This window comes from Diabrotica undecimpunctata, chromosome 6 (genome assembly GCF_040954645.1).
Source record: "Diabrotica undecimpunctata isolate CICGRU chromosome 6, icDiaUnde3, whole genome shotgun sequence".
Lineage (NCBI taxonomy): Eukaryota > Metazoa > Arthropoda > Insecta > Coleoptera > Chrysomelidae > Diabrotica > Diabrotica undecimpunctata.
Genome location: NC_092808.1, coordinates 160,121,371 through 160,138,672, shown reverse-complemented (window position 1 = coordinate 160,138,672; position 17,302 = coordinate 160,121,371). Strand labels below are relative to the sequence as shown.

The 17,302-nt window shown below is 32.4% G+C and overlaps 2 protein-coding genes across 2 annotated transcripts in view; one reads left to right on the top strand and one right to left on the bottom strand.

Annotated features, from left to right (window-relative positions):
• Csgalnact (Chondroitin sulfate N-acetylgalactosaminyltransferase) overlaps positions 1-17,302 on the bottom strand; it is a 525,789-nt gene that overhangs the window by 77,265 nt on the left and 431,222 nt on the right. The window lies entirely within an intron of this gene.
• Positions 1,122-15,501, top strand: LOC140442948 (uncharacterized). The gene is made up of 4 exons (XM_072533908.1): positions 1,122-1,276; positions 3,003-3,204; positions 8,485-8,747; positions 15,124-15,501. The coding sequence occupies exons 1-4, from the start codon at positions 1,235-1,237 to the stop codon at positions 15,334-15,336; spliced, it is 720 nt and encodes a 239-aa protein (XP_072390009.1). The 5' UTR covers positions 1,122-1,234; the 3' UTR covers positions 15,337-15,501.

Here is a 17,302-nt window from a genome sequence, read left to right as displayed (position 1 = left end):
AAGACGCGCTTCCTTTCAATTGCTTTTTGCAGCATTCTCTGGGGTTTCTCTTTGATTAGTATTTTCTGTTCCAAAATTATTTCTTTATTTTGCGCCCTTTTTGCAGCCCCCTACTCCATTCATCACAGCAAACGACACGCCTTAGTAGGAGAACATAAAAATACCAAAGATAATCCACTGACTGATACACCAAAATATTCCGAAAGAAGAAATACTATTCGAAAAATAAATGGGAAAAAAATATAGAAGCACATACTCATAGAATACTTCAGTCTGATCAGCTGGTCCCAGTTTTTGATTGCAATCGCAAATCTGAATATCTTTGAATGTCCTCTTCGATCATGTTCAGGTCCATGGCAGGATATTTTTAAAGCAACACCCGAAGCAATAAACTGGATGGACTTGAATGTCCTCTTCGATCATGTTCAGCTCCATGGCAGGATATTTTGAAGCAACACCAGAGGCAATAAACTGGATGGACAGTCTTAACACCAACGTTCATTCATATTTGTTAAGTTTGTTTTTTAGTTGTTTATAAATATATACTTATTATATTTATTTTCATTTTATATTCTGTATTTTATATTTTTAGTAGAGCGAATAAACCAAAAATTTAATGTTTTCTTTCCAATGTATTTGGAAAGAAAAAGCTTAATTTAAACTTTATAACCTAAAGTTAAATTAACATTATTTTTAAATTTTTCCGGAATTTATTTGACAGTTTTATTGGTAGGTATTAAAATTTCATCTACTTAAAAGCTAAAAAACCCATAATTTGTTCGTTTACCCTTTTATTTAGTTTTTTTTTTAATTAAATGTTATGCATATTTATGTTACACAATCTATAGACAACTTTTTAAAATACATATTATGCGAACAGTACAACATGAATAAAAAATGAAATGTTTATATATAGAAAAGCCACTTTAAAATTTCAAACGTAATAAAAAAATGATTTTACAATGCATATGGTATTTGTTTATAAAAGATATTTATTAAAATCCATATTTTCATTTAATTTTCTGGCCTATAACATATCGTCATATCGTAGCGATAATAACGAAGAATCTAAGCCTATCGTCAACAAAAATTATAAAAACTTAGTCAGAGATTTATGAAAATAACAACAGATTAACAACTCACGAGAATTGGCCTTATTTATAAAAATAAAAAAATTAAATTTAGTGTATATAAAGAAACACATTTGGAAGGATGAGGAAAGGTTATTTTAAACATGAAGGTTTTAGCTGTGTTGGTTTTTATTTTCGTTTCTGAGGTAAATATATAGGTTCTTTTTGATTTATCATTATTCTCTTTAAGTTTTCATACTAGTTCAAATTTTTTAATTGCTCGACTGCCGCGACATCATTTTATTTCCCCTATAAAAAATCCACGTTTTGTCTAAAAAAAGCTCCTCGTGGATATGTACTATTTCTGTTTACCATGTATTTACGCTCGTTGTGCTGCGAGTTCTTTCAATTAAAGCTCTTCGATGATCATGTTTTTTAAATTCAAAGCCCAAATCTATTAATATTCTACTCAAGGATGTTTTACTTGTAAAAATAGTTTCTTTAGCTTAGCTCATTGAACAACACTTCACGGGTTACATGTTTTTCTAGAAAGTTATTTATATTACGATAACATCTTAAGTTTTACTCGTAATTCTTAACAGAAAGTTGTTGTACTATTCTACATTCTGGTACATGTTGTATATGTTGTATTTCGTTGTACATGTTTCGCTGTACATGTTGTATTTCGAATTGCCTTTTTATAACTCTCAGGTAAATCAGTAACAAATAAAAGTCCAAATACTTTGCTTATCTAGCATTTTCTTTCGGTTTTGGTAGTCATTTCGATTTCATTCCTTGCTAGTACATATAACTGTGTTACCTGCGTATCGCAGTTAACTAATATTTTTGCCTCCTATAGTGATTCCTCCATTTCATTCGTCTTGTACTTTCCTCATTATATATTCCGAATATACTTGTATGTCGCACAATAATAGTGATAGTATTTAGCACTGTCTTGGTTTATTCCGAACGCATTTTATATTCCGTATACTTTAACTTTGGCTGAGTTTTTATCATACAAATTTATTATTAAGTTAACCTAAGCAGGTAGTAAGGCACTGACATATTACTTATTATATATGCAAGTAATAAAATACAAGTGGCACAGAGAGCGATGGAGAGGTCAATATTCAATATATCCGTCAGAGACAGAGTATCAAATACAATAATTAGGAGAAAAACTGGTATTACTGACGCAGTTCAAGGGATTACAACATTAAAATGGAACTGGGTGGGGCATGTTGCCAGATTAAAAGATGGAAGGTGGACGAAGAAAATTCTGGAATGGAGACCTAGACACGATGCTTAGCGTAATCGAGGACGTCCTCCAACAAGGTGGACAGATGACATCAAGCGCATTCAGCACAACTGGATTCAGGGTGATTAAGATAGAATGCATTGGAATTATTTACGGGAGGCCTATGTCCAGCAGTGGACTCAAAACGGCTGATGATGATGCAAGTAATAACCAGTGAAAGCAGCTAAATAAAGAGTAACCCATTCAATGCTGAAGAAATCAAATATGCGAAAATATTGTCAAGTAAGATGCTATAGACGTAACATTTCACCTATATTTAATCGCAAGGATGCTATAGAATTTATCAAAGTTATCAAAAACTTTGTATAATAGTTTTCACAAAAGATTACATGACGACAGTGTTAAGAGAAAACATGTATGAGCAGTTGGAAAAACTCAGTAAATTATTGAGATTTGTGGCAAAACAAATACGATTAACTTTGTGTATTACATTGCTTTATTTCAGATCTTTGTTTTTGTTTTGATTTCAATTTTTTTTCCTTCAACATTCCATTTTCCTTTTTTTTATTATTGTTACAAGTTTAAATAATATTTATCCTATTTTTTATTTACAACTGCTGGTTTTTAAATCCCATATAATAGTTATTATTTTACATCTGTATTCCTTATTTCAGGTTTTGTCTGTAAGTATTTCTAACAGACTACAGACTCCATTACCTAAAGCTTCTACTCTTAACTATGATCCAAATCTGTCCAATATAATTAAAAATATTCAAAATATGGACGGAATTCTTGAAAATTTTACGTCAAATGTTTTAAGAAGCCACTATCGTAGTTTAAATCAAAATTTATCTGACCTAGATCGACGTTTAGCTGGTAAGTTGTCTTATAGACAAATTTTTGAATGTTTAAAAAATTATTTATTCTTTTAAAAGTTTTTTATTAAAATTAATAATGTATACATCATCGTTATCATAAGTGATTCGACAATACGTTGTGCATCTTAGCCTGCCCAGTGCTCACAAAGAAGTCGCCACTCCTGTCGATTCCTGGCAACTTCCCTCTTGACCCTTAGAATCTGTAGGTCTTCTTTCACATCATCAATTTATTTTCGTGGTCGTCCTCTACTTCTTGTGCCCTCTGGTTTTAAAAATGTTAATCTCCTCGTGTATTCGTGATCTGATATCTTAGCAATGTGTCCAGCCCATCTTAGTCTCTGCACTTTAACGAATTTTACAATATCTGGATCGGTGTATAATTAATATAGTTCAAAGTTGTATCTTCGAGGCCATAGCCCATTTATATTTACGGCTCCAAAAATCTTTTTAAGAATTTTTCTTTCAAAAATACCAAGAAGTCTTTCATCATTTTGAGATAAGGTCCACGTTTCAGCACCACACATCAAACCCAATCTTATTATGGTCTTGTATATATTGAGCTTTACTGCCAGTTTTATATTTTAATTTTTTAAATGTTTCTGGAGAGCGTGAACACTTCTGTTTGCTATTGATATGCGTCTTTTTATTTCGTTGCTTGTCGTGTTTGTTGTGTTTACTAGCGATCCAAGATATGTGAATTCTTTGACTTGCTCAAATATTTGGTTGTTAATTTAAATTCTCTGTTGGATATTTTAGGGGTCTTTACCGCAAGTCCTAATTCACTTGCCGCGTCCATAAGTAAACTGTAAACCGCGTCAAAATGAGAGACACGGTACAGTTTTTTACAAGAACCGCGTCCTTGTAAAAAACTGTACCTCTCATTTTCTGTCCATTATAACCATATCGACAGCGAATGTGAGAATTTGCGTCGGTGTATTAAAAATAATTTCATTAGTTCTAATATTTAATTGCCTGATTGCTTTTTCCAAGACAATTTAAAAGAGGCAACACGCTAGCGTGTTCTCCTGTTTTAGACCATTATTAATGTCAAAGAACATAAAGTTTTCTCTTTCAATTCTAACGCATGAGCTTTCGTTTTGCATTGTTAGTTGGGTCAACTTAGGTGGGATCCCAAAGTCTATCATTGCATTATATAATGCAGTTATTTTCACACTGTCATAGGCTGCTGCCATCGTCGACGAAGAGATGGTGTGTATCTATTTTTTATTGTAGTGACTTTTCTAGAATCTGCCTATGTGCTTGAATTTGATAAGTAGTTGACTTTCCAGTAGTAAATCCGCATTGATATTGACCAACAATAACCTTTGTAAAATGTTTAAGTCTTTTAAACAATTACATTGCCGAAGATTTTATACGCAGATGCTAATAGAGTAATGCCTCTATAGTTCTTACACTCCAGTTGATTACCCTTTTTATGCAACAAATTATTCCTTTTAGCCACTCTTCTGGTACCAATTCATTCTGCCATAAGTATTATTAGTTTATGGATTGATGCAAAAAGTTGCTCACTACTTTTTTTATACATTTCCAAACAGATTTGATTGATTCCTGGAGCTTTATTGTGTTTGAGTTTTAGGATGGCACTTCTTCTCTTGGGTCTCTTGGGTCTTCACTGTGTAGTTGACTTTGTAGATTTTGTTGATTGTCTATGTTGTAACCTCCTTCAATATCGTTTATTTTTCATGATCATGTATACATTAGGTTTAATTTAGGAATGTGGTATCAATAAGACGCCCTTGCGAAAGTTTTTATCTATTATTATAAGTGATGAACCAGAGACGATCAGGTTCAAGGTGACATCTTGTTGCTAAAAGTATGTTAACAAAGCGATTTAGCAAGTAATTGTGACCATTACTCCATTGGCCAAAATTTGGCTCAAATGAGAAGAAATGTAGCGAGAAATAATACTGCACAAAACTTATAGCTATATATATATATATATATATATATATATATATATATATATATATAACCCTATATCACCAATAATTTCCTGTTATGTAATGGACCACATACTAGACTCCATCGTCCTTGTCCTACCTTATAAATTACAATTTATAAAAAAATATGTTGATGACATAATATTATCATTACCAAGCACAGGGATAAATGATATACTTTGGTATTTCAATAGTTACAACCCCTACATTCAATTCACATTAGAATGTGAAGATACTACAGGTTCAGTACCTTTTTTAGATACCAAATTAATACGAAAAGATACCCATTTACTGGTTGATTGGTATAGAAAACCTCTCAGTTCAGGCAGATATCTAAATTATTGGTCATACCATAAATATTCAATGAAACTTAATTTAGTTAAAGAAATGAAAAATCATGTCCTTAAAATCAGCGATACCGCTTTCCATACAAAAAATCTAAAAATCCTTTATAACCTATTCATTGAAAACTCATACCCAAGTATACTACTAAAGAAAATTTTGTTTAACACTCCACAAAATTTAACTAGTCATTTAAGAAACGAAGAAAATATGTCTGTATCACAAGATAGAATTGGACCTGTAGATCCTTTACCAAAACAAACTACAATTAAATATGTATCTCTTCCATACATTAAGGACATTGGACAGAAACTAAGTAGAATTTTTTCATCAATTACTAATATCAAAATTGCACATAAAACTGTACTAACAGTTAACAAAGTTTTTTCTAAACTTAAAGACCAATCCGCACTATTGTCTTTAACGGATGTTTTTTACTGAATACCGTGCGGATCATGTGAACAAGTATACTATGGACAAACATCAAGATGCCTTAAAGACCGCATTACATCCCACAAGTCAATTAATAGACTGCATCCTGAAAAAAGTGCATCGGGTGAACATGCATTTAAAAATGGGCATCAGATAGATTATAATAACATCAAAGTAGTAGAACAAGAAAGTAACATCACCAAAAGACTTTTTCTTGAAATGGCCTACATTTGCCAAAATAATAATGCAATGAATCATAGAACGGATATTGGTCAACTAAATGAAATGTTCTCCTATTTGTTACTACTAGATAAATGCAATAATAACACAAACAATAATTTATCAATTGACATTTAAAAGAATTTTGTCAAAATAATGTCATGTATTTATTTAGAATAATTAAGTGTTTTTGGATGTATAGTAATTTTTTTAAATTTTTAAACATAAAAATAGTTTTTATATATTAAAAAAAGATGAGAGACTATGATAAATTTTATCAACATTATAATACATCTTCGTTGATACAACCTCATTAAGTTTGTAAGTAGAAACATTTTTTAATTAATTATACCAACGCCAACAATTTATTCATCACATTTGTAGCTCCCTGATGAAGGACATAACCAATGTCCGAAAGCTTGGAATAAAAATTTAAAAGAGTACTCGTTTCATTTTTTTTCACTCGTTTTTTTTATTGCTGCAAACCCACTATTTAACGTTAACGTTTACTTATATATATATATATATATATATATATATATATATATATATATATATATATATATATATATATATATATATATATATATATATATATATATATATATATATATATATATATATATTCAGGGATTCTACAGTATTCACTGCCATCCCTCGCTTAACCGTTTCCATCTCTCTCTGTTGTCCCATTCTCCATCGTTTAGGCCTCTCTTACTCATGGCGTCGTCTACTTAGTTCCTCCAGGATTTTCGGGGTCGTCCTCTTTTCCTCCTTTCTATGAGGCTCCTTTCGGTTATTTTCTTTATCCATCTGCTGTCGCTAGTTCTTCTTACATGTCCATACCACTTTGGTCTTTTTTGTTCTATATATGTTAGTATGTCTGTTTCTATTGATGTTCTTTGCTTTATTTCGTCATTACTTCTCCTATCCATTCTTGTTACTCTGCAACATCTTCGCAGGCATTTCATCTCTGTTGCTACTATCTTACTGCTGTTTTTCTTGTTTATAATCCAATTTTCAGCCCCATATGTCATAATACTTCGCACTAATGTTTTATAAATCAGGGTTTTTGTCTTCATAGTTAGGTGTCTATCCCACCATACTGAGTTAAGTTGTCGGATTGCTGTTCTTGTTTGTCCTAATCTTTTTGTAATTTCTTCCTCTGTTGTTGCCTTTTTCGTGATTATAAACCCCAAGTATTTGAATTTATCCTTTCCTTTGATTATTACGTTGTCATCAATCTGTAGATCTTCAACGTCTTCTTGACTTGTAGATAGGTACTCTGTTTTTGCGAGGTTAATATCTAGGCCAGCCTTGGTATATTCTTCTTGTAGTTTCTTCATCATGTAGCTGAGGTCGTCTTGGTCTTGTGCAATAACTACTTGATCGTCTGCAAAGCTTAACGTATATAGGTATTCGTTCCGTACCGGTACTCTCATGCCTTCGCATTTTCTTTTCCATGTAGTCAAGACTTTCTCTAAGTATATTTTGAATAGTGTTGGAGATGTGGACCAACCCTACAGGAACCCTTTTGTTGTGGTGAAGTCTCCTATGATTCTTGTTCCTATTTTAATGGACATGGAGAACAGGAGAACAGCTCCCAAAGGAATGGACGGAGTCATATATGACATCTATATTTAAGAAAGGAGATAGAAAACGATGCAGAAACTACAGAGGAATAAGCGTGATATCATCAATAATAAGATTATAGGGGAAGGTACTGCGAGAAAAGATGGAGCAAGCGATAAAAGGCAAAATCAGGGAGGTCACTGGAAAAACTGTTGGAAAAGAAAAAAGCAAAAAATAGAGATATACATTTGGAAGTTGTGGACCTGAGAAAGGCGTATGACTCTGTACCAAGGTCAGAACTATGGGAGGCAATGTATAAATTAGAAATACAGACGGAACTCATAGAAGCGTCAAAAGCTCTGTATAAAGAAAATAAAGCTATCTATCAACTACTTAATGACTCAATGTCAAAAAATTTAGAAAGAAACAATCATAGCAGAACAATTCTGTGGACTCAATAGGATCATAGAGCTAATTGTAATTCTTTTGGACATTACGAATATATTGATAATTATGAAGCTATCTAATCCAAAGAGAAAGACATATTTATTTAGGTATGTAATAAATGAATGCGTTCATTGACCTATGATAAAGAAAATTCATGTTCTCCGCCAATGAGTCTAATGCAGTTCAGGCACTCAAACAATAAAACTAAGTACATAAAAATATTGTTTTGTTTGATTCCATTTTTGATATTTTCCTTAAAAACAATTTAAGTTCTGCGCATCGTAACATTTTAATATGTATTTTAGCCACTACAAACGAAGACATCATCGGCAGATGTGTTTCTCGTTTACAATTCTCCCGGTCCATTAAAACCATTGTTAACGAACAAATTAAAAAGTGCGCTACCATTGTTTTGGCTGAATACCAAAACGTAATCACAAACAGTTTAAATATGGCGCAGGTGTTTATGAAATTTTCAACTATTGTCTGGACAGACATCCAACGATGTGGCTTGAACGATACATGCAGATGGAATATCGCTTTAGACGCTATCAACGAGGCTGGGCAGGTAAGAATATTTACAGGTAGAAAGTAATTTGCGGTTATTCAGTGATTTTAAATAATTACTGGAACACTTGAAGTGATACATTATTTTTGAATTAAAAAGAGTTTGCTTTAATTCGGAAGTTATTTAGACTTAACCTCAAGATCCTAGACCCTCAAAACTTAACTTTGAAAGCAATATCGACGATGTAGGTTGATTTTTACAATACTTACAAACAATTTTTGTTATCTTATATGTAGCAGTTCCCGAAAGAACAAATTAATTTGATCTTTTAGAAAACCTAATTTTGTTGAAGTTTTTTTTAATATTTTAACCTTTAACTACGGGCTACGGTGTACGCAGTACACCATGCGTGTTAAGTTGGTTGCCGTTTCTTAAAACTATTTTCTGCGTTTACGGCGCTCAACATAACCTATCAGTATAGTATCAACCATTGCCTGTTACAGTCGATACGTGATTTTTGATTGAATAGTTGAGTTGTGATAAAAAATATCAAAGTGAGTTCCCGAACGGTGCCTTCAGTACACCACGCACATAGTTATGTAAGTAAATTTAACGAATGTTAAATTTTAAGTTACCTGCAAACGAGTTATTTTCTGTGTAGTAAATGTTACATTGTACTTTTTATACAAAAATGTGAAATGGAAACTTAGGAGAAATATTTTTTATAGGAATCGAGTGCGTGTTAGAAACCCTAAAAGTCTCACACAAGATGAGCTTAGAGCTATGGCTGAAGCATTGTTCGAAGAAGAACCTGAGGAAGAAGTTAGGGGAGAAGAGGATGCTAGTTCGTCAGAAGAAGAGCAAGACATTACGGAAGACAACGATTATAACACTAGGTCGGAGAGACTCAGAGAGAAGAGAACTAAACGATAAAGAGTCTTCTGATTCAGATAACTAGAGCGATGGTGAGAGTTTAGAAAGCGATGAAGATGAGTATTTTATAGCGAAAGATAAACAAACAAAGTGGTATAAATATTCACTGGTGAGCAAATGTAGCAAAACTTCCAGCAAAAATATTGTAAAAATACTTCCTGGGCCAAAGCTGAGTGCTAGAGATATTACCAATGAGAGAAGTGCTTTCGAAAAAAATTTTAGTGACGACATTATTGAAAATATAGTTGAGTGTACAAACTTGAAAATTGCAAATATGCGAATAAAGTATAACCGGCTGAGACGGGCTAAAGACACAACAAAAACAGAAATTATGGCATTTATCGAACTACTACTTCTTGCAGGAACTAAAAATCAAAACCATACACATTTTCTTGAATTGTGGACTAAAGATGGAACCGGCTCAAGAAATATTTAGAGCGTGCATGAGTGCTGATCGATTTTTATTTTTGCTTGCTGCTCTAAGATTTGATGACAAAATTAGTAAAGGGGTACGCAAGAAAAATGATAAGCTTGCTGCTATTCGAGTTACACTGGGTCGTTTTGTGGAGAACTGCAACAATAACTACTGTTTAGGAGAAGAAGTAACAATTGACGAAATGTTAATACCTTTCAGAGGTAGATGCAGTTTTATTCAATATATCCCGTCCAAACCTGCAAAGTATGGGTTAAAAGTATTTGTATTGTGTGATGCCCAGACATTTTATGTTACAAATTTAGAGGTGTATTCTGGTAATCAGCCACAAGGACCTTACAACAAATCAAATAAACCTGCTGATATTGTACATCGTTTACTTCAAGACTGGAAAGGGAAAAACCGGAACTTGACATGTGATAATGCTGGCCAATGATCTTTTGAAAGATAAAGTAACAATCGTTGGCACACTAAAGAAAAATAAACGGGAGCTGCCGTTGTAGTTCCTACCACGTAAAGAAAGAGAAGTTGGATCGTCCCTTTTCAGATTTCAAAAAGAGGTAACTATAGTGTCATATGTCCCTGCAAAAAATAAAGCTGTGCCTTTCATATCAACCATGCATAATGATTCTGCAGTAGATCCGGAGAAAAAAAAGCCAAATATAATTTTAGATTATAATTCTCACAAAGGAGGTGTCGACACAGTAAATAAAATGTGCGGTACATACTCGGTATCAGGGAGAATGCAAAGGTGGCCGATGGTTATATTTTTTCAGCTCCTAAACATCGCAGGAATTAACAGCTAAATCCTGTTTAATGCTGCAAATATAAACAATCCTCAAAAATATAGAAGGATATTTTTAAAGGAATTATCTTTATCTTTGTTGAGACCACACCTTTCAGAACGAGCTGAAATAAAGAGTTTCCCCTTAGATTTAAAACTATTCCTGAAGAAATATAAAGCTACTGCAGTGGAACAAGAAGAACTACCAGCAAAAATACGAGAAAGGTGCTATTGCTGCGGAAGGCGTAAAAATAGAGTGACAACCATTTCGTGTCAGACATGCAGGAGAATGGTTTGCAAAGAACATTCCACCATTATTTGTCCTGAGTGTATTAACTCAAATAACCAGGAAGAAGACGAAAGTGAATAAAGTCTCGTATATGTTTATTTTTCTACTAAGTTAAAAATTTAAAAATTTTCGCATATTTTTTTAGGATGGTGTTTCAATATGTAATAAATTACTGTTTTCGTTTTTTCTCACTGGTTTACCATTTTGAATTATTTTTTAGTTTTATTTTTTATTATATAATAACTAATTATTGATTAAACACAAGTTGTGCAATTTAATATAGTTCTAATTATTAAAGAAATTTTGTTTCTGTAGCTATTTGTAACTGGTGTATAGAGTACACCGGGCCCGTATTTGAGATTCATGGTTGGGCGCCCGTAGTTAAAGGTTAAAAGATAAAATCCTTAATTTTTTTTTAAATAATGACCTTATGTATAGAAACCGTGAAGTTTTTTATGTAATAACTCAAAAACTTGCTAAATACCTGGAATATCCATAATATAAATCCCAATCATAGTCTTTTTTACCTATTTCCGTAAAATATTTAGTACCAAGATCATTTCTCTATTGTATAACATTTTTTATCTTCTCTCGTTCATACTTTTCATAAATTATTTGCTTAATTTTTGGTTTACGATTGAATAATTACTACTTGGTACTAAGGTACTTGAAAAGTACCTCCATAGCTTTGGTTGTGAAGACAATAGTTTCTAGAAAACCTAAGTGCCTTTACCTATTAGTTAGCCGGTTAATATCTAAAAATTTTTTTTAAAATACCGCGATAAAATTTTTAATTTTCGATCAAATAACAAAGATGAGTGTTTATGTGCTCGTATAATGATACGCTTATCAAAATTCAGGTGATAACATTTTTCAAATACATTGTTTGTGGGTCACGAATAGATTAATTTTTATGAGGAGACTAAGAAAAAATTATCTTTCAAGTATTTTCGGTGTTTTTCTAAAGTTTTGCTCTATTGAAATTAGTTGGTAAACGGAAAAAAGTACTTTAAATAATTGATTTGTTAAATGTTGTTATTTAATAGTTGATTTAATATTTTTGTCTGTCCCGCTGGTGTTGTCATCGATAAAGAGATCATATTGTGAGGCAATTGTGTGGTACTCTACAGTATTTTTTTTACATATATAATAGGACCTTATTGGAGCTTAACAAGACTGTGCAAGGCTTAAAATAGAATAATTAATGTAAAATATAAATATGAATCATCAGGACTAACAAAAATATAACAAAACACTTTACTGATCTGGCAGAAGGGAAAAATCGCAAGACCGCAAGGCCTTCCCAGTCGTCACAAATCAGGTATAGATAATATACTAGAAGATATTGTAACCATTTTGGCCAATGTTTTTTTTTTCTTTGTCAACGGGTATCAAACAAAGCCTTGGTTCTAGAAGGCATCAAGCAATTTATTGAATCTTAGGATACTACCTATAACTTTAATTACAATAATGGCGCCAAAACATTCGGTTTGATTGGCTTCCAAATTCCGATTTACTTAAGTACATTATTGCCTCCAAGGTTTTTTCCAGCACGGTACTTTTAAGTATTGCCAGTATATTTGATCCAGTATGCCTCTTAAGTAATTACCAAGGCCAAAGTGTTGTGCCAAAGTTCATACTGAATGGCTCGCCTTTTGAGAGCAGCTGCTTCAATTAAATAAACTTGGGGTACTTCGTACCATCAAGTTAAAGGATTATCTTCTCGTTAAACTTCACAATTTCTGCGATACATCTGAGTTTGCTGATGACTCATGCATTTGCGTTCGCTCCATTGATGCGTCCGGCAAAGTTTAAATCGAATTGCTTCAAGCCAAATCCACGGTGGCACCTTTAAAAAGGTTGGCAATCGTCTTGAGTTATGTTATGCCCTGATTTTGTACAGGTTATTAAATAAAGTTCTCGAATCTTTATCCATTAATATTCATAATGTTTTCCTTTGATCAAATACAACCGTAGCTATCTCATGGATTTAAACCCTCATTTATGAGAAATATCCGTAGCTTACAGTATATGGAAGATTCAATCTCTCACCAGAACTAAAATACCGCAGATTTTATTTCTAGGGAAGTCAGTCCATCTAGTCTAACATCCTGTAATTTAAGGTTTTATGGTCTCAAATTTCTGTTAAAATCTATTGAAGAATAGCCATTTACACCGTTAGAATTTAAAACTAAACTTGAATCTAAGCAGTCAAAAATATTCCCAAAATATTCTAAAATGAAACGTTTAAATCATTCGTTTTCTGACTGTTTAAAATTCATTTCTAACTCATCTGCTTTACTTAAGGCCAACCGGATCAAATCTGGAGCTCTTTCTCTTTCTTCCACTTCTGTGGAATGACTTGACTTAGCTTTAAGTGGTTTAATCTAATTCTCTCAACTTGAATAATTTTATTCTGATTCTTGTTAAATCGTAAATCTGTCCCATTTAACAGTAAGTTATTATCTTCGAATCTTCAAAGCATCGTCTTTTTAAATTATTATTTGAACATGAGCATCTGAGGTTCATTCATGCCAGTCTTCAGCAATTGCTTTGTTTAATTCGCGAAATCTATTAACCCCTCTACAGCATGACTCTGAGACATCAGATAGCTGATCGCTGTGTAATCTGTTTTACTGACCTGACAAGTATTGCCCTTATAGCAGCTTTAAAACGAATTATTTCCAGGCGGATAAAACCCAAGCTTTTTATTTAAACAATGGCACTACCTTTTATGGTCTCATAAAGTGACATTCTGGAGACATCGAGAAACAAAAAGAAGCGTGGAAAGACCCAAAAAGAGATGGATAGACGATATAACAGCTGTAGCTGGAAATCAGTGGATGAGAATTGCAAAAGATAGAAAAGCGTGGAAGCAATTGGAGAAGCCCTTTGTCCAACAATGGATAAATGAAGGCTGAAAAAGAAGAAGAAGACTACCTTTTTAGGTGCCAACAATCATCTTTTGGAACTTATATATTTATCTTCCTCTTGTGTCTGCCAAATTGCTTGGCACTTTATTCCCGCTTACTGCTCTTATTTCATAGGATATGGAAGTCTGGTATAAAATCCATAAATAAATGCACATTTAAAACGTGTTTTCTCTAAGGCTTTTCTCGCATATGAAGATTTTTAAACTATTTTAGTTTAGGTTGAGTCCATTTTAAATTCACGGTCTCTTCCTCTTCTGTCCTTCGATCCTGACGACCTTTCCTATCCCACACCTTCACATTTTCTAATTAGAAGACCTCTTACCTCTATACCAGAAAAGAGCTTTATGAAAATTACCTTTAATTGGCTAGACCACGTGGTAAGACTTTAACAGCTTCGATAGCACCTGAGGCAACAATAACTATTGGAGTATTTATCTGAATTGCAGTCCAGGCAAAAATGGAAAAAAAATTAAAATTAAGGATCAATGAACTTGTTCTCCTTAAAAAGCTTCACCAATTTCCAATAAAGTGGACTTTGGGACAAATCATCCACCTTCATACTGGTTCTGGTGGTGTGGCACGAATGGTTTCCGTTTGAACTGCCAGAAAAAAACATAAGAAGAGCCGTAGTCATTTGTGCCTTCTACCTTTGGTTGGTTGGTTGAAACTTAGTGTTGAAGGACTTTTTTTAAGGTGGGGGGTATATACAGTTTTTCAGTAGACTTATGTAGTTTAATACGCGTGTGTGAACTGACATTTTTTTGTTAAATTCTTTTTTTTTTATTTATATAATAGCTCAGATCGGGGAATCTTTTCCACTGAATGAGACAGATCCTTATATTCAGTTGCTGCAGTTGGTTGGTAGTCCCCTGTCACATGTAAAACTAATAGGACTAAAGTATATATGTAATTAAAGTTATTTTTAACCACTGGAAACACCAAACAGAAAATCAGTCCAGAATACAGTCCACTAGACCGCAAGATTCCCAGTATTTTAGTCACCAATTTTGTATCATTTTTTGTTAAAATTTATGTAAATCTTTATTTTTTCTATTTGTTTGTAGATCCCACCTAAAGTATACTCTTTGACAGCAAAAATTCAAAGTTTGGTATTAAAAACCATCACCTCCATTGATTACTGCGCAGTGAATGGCCTAAAAGAGATTACCAAATCTGGTTTGGACTTAGCTGAAGGTGTATTCTTTTGCATAGCAAGCGAAGCAACGCAGAACAATGATTGTGTACCAACGGCAAATAATACTTTATTGCTAAAGTAAATAATATGTGTAATATAAAATGAGGTTTGACTATAAATTGCAATGAATTTTGTGATTATATTATATTATAACTATATTATGATTATATTATAACAATATTTTTTATTAGATTTTAGCATAAAAAAATGTTTATTAAATATTTTTAATAAAACATTCTTCTTCTTTTTTATTTTGTTAAAAAAACAGTACAGGAAATGACGCAGAATATACTAGAAAAATGCAAAAATAACCTTTAAAGAAAAAGTTCTAAATAATATTTATCGTGTATTGAATAAACTAATTAAAAGATAAGATATTACCGAGAAATAATAACCTTTGTTCTTAACACTCTGTTCATCGAACCATGTAATCACTTAAAGAACATATTTGATTTAAAAATAATATTATGTCGATACCTAATTAACAAACAATACGGTAGACTTGCAACCTGACTTCTTATCTTATCTTGGTACTGCAGGAGGTCCAAAAATATACGAAAAGTTAATATCTGATTGACTGACTTACTTAAGTAATTGAAGATACTGTTTCTATGCAACTAATTTGGTTAGAGTTTAGGTTAACAAAATTTAGATTGGTATTGGCAATTTAAAAACGAAGACTATCTACAGCTTTGGCTTGTTTAAGATATCAAGAAGACTTTAGAAGTTCAATCTTAATATATTAATAACAAACCTAATATATTTATTAAAAAGTTCTTAAGCAACATCTAGTTCTAAATAAACTATAGCAAAGAGGTAATTAACAACAAGAAGAGAACTGTAACTTTTGGTCTACCTATAGTTAGAATCCCTTAACTTACCTATCCTATAACATTTTTTAATATTTGTTTTTCAAATATACGCATTTTATAAGGTAACCAAAAAATATTCATTGCTACAATTAAATTTGGATATGTTATGAAACAAAACAATTATTATGGAAGCCTGCGTTGCATTTTGAACACTGCATTTTTGCTCTATCATGGCACAAACCACAACGGGTTGGTTTTTCCTGTGAAATCACCAAATGGGTAGTCGGTCATAGGGAATATCGACGTTTCCATTGGCAGATGGACGACCTCGAGAATAGGAAGCAGGTTTCTTATTTTGTTGTAACAAAAGCATCTTATAAATTATACCTGAACTAATTTTCCTTTATGCAAACGATAAAGTTGAGAGGCATTATGAACAGCCGTGTCAATGTATTAACTGGTTAAAGGAAAATATCAGACATCATTTTAGCTTAATTCAGGTAGCATCCACACATCAGGGGAGTTCGCAGGGTTCTTTTATCTTTTCAGTTATAAGTAAAGAAGATGCCAAGCTTAGTGTAAAATATTAAAGCTAAAAAAGGCCACTGGTAGTAATAATATCCCTGCCTATATAAGTAAATGTTGTTCTGATATATTTTCAAAACCATTACCACATCTACTTAATCTATCTCTTAAAACAGAGACAAACTTAAAGAAACTATCATTACTCCAGTTTTTAAAGCAAGTAGTAGAAACAGTATAGAAGACTATTATTCTATAAGTCTCCCTAATTTCCTAGCTACAATATTTGGATCAAACACATGGTTTCTTGCCTGGATTTTCTAAAACTAGTAAACTTTGTATTCTCTCTAATTTTGCTAGTGAGGCAATAAATAAAAAACTCCAATTAGATTTATTAATGACTGACTGCTCAAAAGCATGTGATATGGTTTTCCATAACATTCTTTTAATGGGACTAAATGAGTTTGGCTTTTTACATGGTGCTTGTACATTTATAAAATTGTATGTGAAATCAAGGTTTCAGCGAGTCAAAATTGATAGGTGTTTTTCAGATAAATTTCAGACTACATCTCCCCACGAGAGTAACTTAGGGCCGTTATTTTTCTTATTTTTTGTCAACTCACTACCAAAATGTCTTAAATTTTCTTCTATCCTGATCTATGCAGATGGTTTTAAGCTTTTTACGACTATACATACTTCAAATGATTGTCAGTT